The 6,635-nt window shown below is 37.2% G+C and overlaps 1 protein-coding gene across 1 annotated transcript; it reads right to left on the reverse strand.

Moving 5' to 3' along the window:
- Positions 1-1,085: 1,085 nt before the first annotated feature.
- Positions 1,086-1,570, reverse strand: LOC134731573 (10 kDa heat shock protein, mitochondrial-like). The gene has a single exon (XM_063611023.1). It carries the CDS (start codon positions 1,511-1,513, stop codon positions 1,205-1,207), a length of 309 nt encoding a protein of 102 aa, XP_063467093.1. The 5' UTR covers positions 1,514-1,570; the 3' UTR covers positions 1,086-1,204.
- Between the last annotated feature and the right edge of the window lie 5,065 nt (positions 1,571-6,635).

The following is a 6,635-nucleotide window of genomic DNA, read 5'->3' on the forward strand; positions in this document are numbered from 1 at the left end:
ATTTGCATATGGGAAACTATAAAGTATTTATGAAAGTACTTTTAAAAGACCTAAATTAATAGATGAACGATTCATTAATTGAAAAAATTCACATTATTAACAATTCAGTTCTCCCTGAGTTGATCCATAAACCCAAGGCAATTCCAATAAAAATCCTAAAAGAGTTTTTTTGGCAGAAATTAACAAATTGATTTTGAAATACTTCTTTTGTAAAAGTAAAATGCTTAAAATAGTCACTTCTTATTGTTTTTCATTTTACTGACTTCCGTTATCTACTTACAGTTTGAAAGCATGATCTTGAATTTGACTAGCATTTCTGGTTTTCTATTGTTGGTGTGGATGAGAGCTGAGTCGGTGCCCAATAATCACTGTGGTTTTATTTAAAACATGTCTCAGATGATATTTTGAAATAACATCTGTTTCTGTCTTTCACAAAGCTTTCATAATTCTTCAGTGTCCATTAAATAAATTACAGAGTCATTATTCTTCTATTTGAAGTCGTCTGTACACAGGCTCAACCTCACAAGCTCGTATTTTGAGACTACTTGCTATTCATCTCTATTCCACTGAAAATGATTTTTGATCCAGGATTTACCACACTTTGTCTTTCTCCTGTATTACCTTCTATCTTGAATACATTGATTTTCACTTCCATTTACCTCAACTCCAACTGTCCTTCAAAGCCCAGCTCAATTTTAAACTTTCTCCAAAAGCTCTCTAATATCAAGTCAGATTTAGTGTGCATGTCTCCAGTATTCCCCTAGCGTTTCTGAAGACAGTCCTCAGTTCCGTACCCCTCACAATGGTGCGTCTCTGTTCAGTAAATACTTGCTGAACTGAATTGCACACTATCCTGGGATGAACCTGCTCAGGAAAAGATTGAACAGAGCATGAAGCACAGCTAAAATGAAAACTACAAAAGGGCTTCCTTAGTGTGAGAAGCTGGATTCCAAACACATAACAACAGGTGAAAGAGACACATGAAACAGGGATTATTCACGTTCTCATTAACTAAGATTCTTTTTTTTTTATTTGGAAATGTTTATGTCAGTACAAGGAAACAATTTTGGAAACACTGGATGTCGTTAGTTATCATTAGTTTATTATAAAAGAGAAATATGGAAATTATTTACATGACGAAAGATTTCAGAACTTCAGTGGAATGGGCAGCTTCATGTTGATGCCATTTCAATAGTGACTTATTTCAGTCTATGTACTTTCCAAGAATGTCACCATCTCTAAATAGGAAATAATCCTTGTCATCTAGAACTACTTTGGTGCCTCCATATTCTGGGAGAAGAACTTTATCTCCAACTTTCACGCTAACTGGTTGAATCTCCCCACCCTTTCCTTTAGAACCTGATCCAACCGCGACTACTGTTGCTTGCAATACTTTTCCTTGAGATTTTTCTGGAAGCATAATGCCTCCTTTGGTTACAGTTTCAGCAGCACTCCTTTCAACCAATACTCGGTCAAAGAGTGGAAGAAACTTTCTAAACGTTTGTCCTGCCATGACTCCCCCCGCCTCAGACTCGTACTCTGCTCTAGTGTAGCGCCGCAAGGAGAGACTTGCGGTAACTAAGATTCTTTAATTCAGGACATAGTCTCTGAACACAAATAAAAGGAGAAGAAAAAAATTCTTTATTGACTTGAGAACGTATGTCAAAGTTGCTTTTTATTTTAAGAGCTATTTTTAAAAGTTGACCAAAAAAGCATCGTATCAAACAGTAAGTTTCAATTTTGAACTGTAGAATGCTTTTAATCTAAAAAAAAAAAATAAAGTTTTCAGTGGCATAAAATAAATTATTGGGAAATGCTATATTTGTGTAGTAGAGGAACTATTTTAATATAAGCATACTCTTTTTATTTCATTGGTAATAAAGCATATTGTCTTTTTAAAGATTATCAGCATATATCTGTTTTTCCCATTCAAAGGTAGGAAAAAAATGTCATTATTTAATGGAAAATAGCATCCAGAAGCCATTTCTATATTATCTGTATTTGAAGCTGCAATTCTATGTAAATCATCTTCAATCCTCTAATACAAATGTTTGTCAAATTTAGTTTCTATGTGTGTTTTAAAGTTTAAAGTTCCTCCTACCCATCACTCATTCTTCAAGAACAGTGGTTTAAAGGAATTCAGAATAATCACAAGAGGAATTGCTCTTTCAAATCTGAACTGGAGATCTGCAGCTCAGATTACACTGAGAAATAATAGCACCAACTACGTTTTTATGTATGTCGATCTATTTTCATGACTTCCAGGTAAAACATGACATGGCAGCCCACAGTGGTCCATGGAGACTTGGCTCCATGGAGTCAAAATCAGGACCTTCCTAGAGACCGTGGTCAGCGTGGGGACAGAGGCTTTCCCAGTGAGCCTATGCAATTGATAGCTGAGTATTTACATGAGCTGTCTTATCTTGTAGGGTCTCAGAGAAGGCACAAAAATTGGGTCATTTAGGATTATTTGATGCTCTGTAACCACCTTTTAAGCAATAGATTGCTGCCTCATTTTAATAACGGTCGAAATAAAAGGAGAGATGATTTTCACAGAATAAGATTTTCAGATTTAAAAGTATGATATTGAAAGTAGAGTGTAAAAAACAAAATTGCATGTCAAAAGGAGCCCAGTTGCACATCGGATCTTCTTTGAATCTTCTTTCAGCCTTCCCCAGATCAGCTAAATGTCCCACTAGAGAAATGCCCTTCTCTAGAGAAATCCCTTTCTCTAGTGTGACATTTATTTTTATTTCATTTTAATTGTATTGATAGGAAACCTGAGGAGAAAGCACTTTTTTTTTTTTTTTTTCAGTTTGAAAGACATGAATTTAATAACATTAAACCAATTCTTTTTTTTTTTTTTTTTTTTGTCTTCAATTCTTTTTTTTTTTTTTTTTTTTTTCTTTTTTTTTATTATACTTTAGGGTTTTAGGGTACATGTGCACAATGTGCAGTTTTGTTACATATGTATCCATGTGCCATGTTGATTTCCTGCACCCATTAACTCGTCATTTAGCATTAGGTGTATCTCCTAATGCTGTCCCTCCCCCCTCCCCCCACCCCACAACAGTCCCCGGAGTGTGATGTTCCCCTTCCTGTGTCCATGAGTTCTCATTGTTCAATTCCCACCTATGAGTGAGAACATGCGGTGTTTGGTTTTTTGTCCTTGCGATAGTTTACTGAGAATGATGGTTTCCAGTTTCATCCATGTCCCTACAAAGGACATGAACTCATCATTTTTTATGGCTGCATAGTATTCCATGGTGTATATGTGCCACATTTTCTTAATCCAGTCTATCGTTGTTGGACATTTGGGTTGGTTCCAACTCTTTGCTATTGTGAATAGTGCCGCAATAAACATACGTGTGCATGTGTCTTTATAGCAGCATGATTTATAGTCCTTTGGGTATATACCCAGTAATGGGATGGCTGGGTCAAACGGTATTTCTAGTTCGAGATCCCTGAGGAATCGCCACACTGACTTCCACAATGGTTGAACTAGTTTACAGTCCCACCAACAGTGTAAAAGTGTTCCTATTTCTCCACATCCTCTCCAGCACCTGTTGTTTCCTGATTTTTTAATGATGGCCATTCTAACTGGTGTGAGATGGTATCTCACTGTGGTTTTGATTTGCATTTCTCTGATGGCCAGTGATGAGGAGCATTTCTTCATGTGTTTTTTGGCTGCATAAATGTCTTCTTTTGAGAAGTGTCTGTTCATGTCCTCTGCCCACTTTTTGATGGGGTTGTTTGTTTTTTTCTTGTAAATTTGTTTGAGTTCATTGTAGATTCTGGATATTAGCCCTTTGTCAGATGAGTAGGTTGCAAAAATTTTCTCCCATTGTGTAGGTTGCCTGTTCACTCTGATGATAGTTTCTTTTGCTGTGCAGAAGCTCTTTAGTTTAATGAGATCCCATTTGTCGATTTTGGCTTTTGTTGCCATTGCTTTTGGTGTTTTAGACATGAAGTCCTTGCCCACGCCTATGTCCTGAATGGTATTGCCTAGGTTTTCTTGTAGGATTTTAATGGTTTTAGGTCTAACATATAAGTCTTTAATCCATCTTGAATTAATTTTTGTATAAGGTGTAAGGAAGGGATCCAGTTGCAGCTTTCTACATATGGCTAGCCAGTTTTCCCAGCACCATTTATTAAATAGGGAATCCTTTCCCCATTTCTTGTTTTTGTCAGGTTTGTCAAAGATCAGATAGTTGTAGCTATGCGGCATCATTTCTGAGGGCTCTGTTCTGTTCCATTGATCTATGTCTCTGTTGTGGTACCAGTACCATGCTGTTTTGGTTACTGTAGCCTTGTAGTATAGTTTAAAGTCAGGTAGCGTGATGCCTCCAGCTTTGTTCTTTTGGCTTAGGATTGACTTGGCGATGCGGGCTCTTTTTTGGTTCCATATGAACTTTAAAGTAGTTTTTTCCAATTCTGTGAAGAAAGTCATTGGTAGCTTGATGGGGATGGCATTGAATCTATAAATTACCTTGGGCAGTATGGCCATTTTCACGATATTGATTCTTCCAACCCATGAGCATGGAATGTTCTTCCATTTGTTTGTATCCTCTTTTATTTCATTGAGCAGTGGTTTGTAGTTCTCCTTGAAGAGGTCCTTCACATCCCTTGTAAGTTGGATTCCTAGGTATTTTATTCTCTTTGAAGCAATTGTGAATGGGAGTTCACTCATGATTTGGCTCTCTGTTTGTCTGTTATTGGTGTACAAGAATGCTTGTGATTTTTGTACATTAATTTTGTATCCTGAGACTTTGCTGAAGTTGCTAATCAGCTTAAGGAGATTTTGGGCTGAGACAATGGGGTTTTCTAGATATACAATCATGTCATCTGCAAACAGGGACAATTTGACTTCCTCTTTTCCTAATTGAATACCCTTTATTTCCTTCTCCTGCCTGATTGCTCTGGCCAGAACTTCCAGCACTATGTTGAATAGGAGCGGTGAGAGAGGGCATCCCTGTCTTGTGCCAGTTTTCAGAGGGAATGCTTCCAGTTTTTGCCCATTCAGTATGATATTGGCTGTGGGTTTGTCATAGATAGCTCTTATTATTTTGAGATACGTCCCATCAATACCTAATTTATTGAGAGTTTTAAGCATGAAGGGTTGTTGAATTTTGTCAAAGGCCTTTTCTGCATCTATTGAGATAATCATGTGGTTTTTGTCTTTGGTTCTGTTTATATGCTGGATTACATTTATTGATTTGCGTATGTTGAACCAGCCTTGCATCCCAGGGATGAAGCCCACTTGATCATGGTGGATAAGCTTTTTGATGTGCTGCTGGATTTGGTTTGCCAGTATTTTATTGAGGATTTTTGCATCAATGTTCATCAAGGATATTGGTCTGAAATTCTCTTTTTTGGTTAAGTCTCTGCCAGGTTTTGGTATCAGGACGATGCTGGCTTCGTAAAATGTGTTAGGGAGGATTCCCTCTTTTTCTATCGATTGGAATAGTTTCAGAAGGAATGGTACCAGTTCCTCCTTGTACCTCTGGTAGAATTCAGCTGTGAATCCATCAGGTCCTGGACTCTTTTTGGTTGGTAAGCTATTGATTATTGCCACAATTTCAGAACCTGTTATTGGTCTATTCAGAGATTCAACTTCTTCCTGGTTTAGTCTTGGGAGGGTGTATTTGTCGAGGAATTTATCCATTTCTTCTAGATTTCCTAGTTTATTTGCATAGAGGTGTTTGTAGTATTCTCTGATGGTAGATTGTATTTCTGTGGGATCGGTGGTGATATCCCCTTTTTCGTTTTTTATTGCATCTATTTGATTCTTCTCTCTTTTCTTCTTTATTAGTCTTGCTAGCGGTCCATCAATTTTGTTGATCTTTTCAAAAAACCAGCTCCTGGATTCATTAATTTTTTGAAGGGTTTTTTGTGTCTCTATTTCCTTCAGTTCTGCTCTGATTTTAGTTATTTCTAGCCTTCTGCTAGCTTTTGAATGTGTTTGCTCTTGCTTTTCTAGTTCTTTTAATTGTGATGTTAGGGTGTCAATTTTGGATCTTTCCTGCTTTCTCTTCTGGGCATTTAGTGCTATAAATTTGCCTCTACACACTGCTTTGAACGTGTCCCAGAGATTCTGGTATGTTGTGTCTTTGTTCTCGTTGGTTTCAAAGAACATCTTTATTTCTGCCTTCATTTCATTATGTACCCAATAGTCATTCAGGAGCAGGTTGTTCAGTTTCCATGTAGTTGAGCGGTTTTGACTGAGTTTCTTAATCCTGAGTTCTAGTTTGATTGCACTGTGGTCTGAGAGACAGTTTGTTATAATCTCTGTTCTTTTACATTTGCTGAGAAGAGCTTTACTTCCAACTATGTGGTCAATTTTGGAATAGGTGCGGTGTGGTGCTGAAAAAAATGTATATTCTGTTGATTTGGGGTGGAGAGTTCTGTAGATGTCTATTAGGTCCACTTTATGTAGAGCTGAGTTCAATTCCTGGATATCCTTGTTAACTTTCTGTCTCGTTGATCTGTCTAATGCTGACAGTGGGGTGTTAAAATCTCCCATTATTATTGTGTGGGAGTTTAAGTCCCTTTGTAGGTCACTCAGGACTTGCTTTATGAATCTGGGTGCTCCTGTGTTGGGTGCATATATATTTAGGATAGTTAGCTCTTCTTGT

This window comes from Symphalangus syndactylus, chromosome 10, assembly GCF_028878055.3.
Source record: "Symphalangus syndactylus isolate Jambi chromosome 10, NHGRI_mSymSyn1-v2.1_pri, whole genome shotgun sequence".
NCBI classification, from domain to species: domain Eukaryota; kingdom Metazoa; phylum Chordata; class Mammalia; order Primates; family Hylobatidae; genus Symphalangus; species Symphalangus syndactylus.

Excerpts from the sequence above, each read along its gene's own strand:
- LOC134731573 (XM_063611023.1), bottom strand. The coding sequence starts at position 1,513 with ATGGCAGGACAAACGTTTAGAAAGTTTCTTCCACTCTTTGACCGAGTA.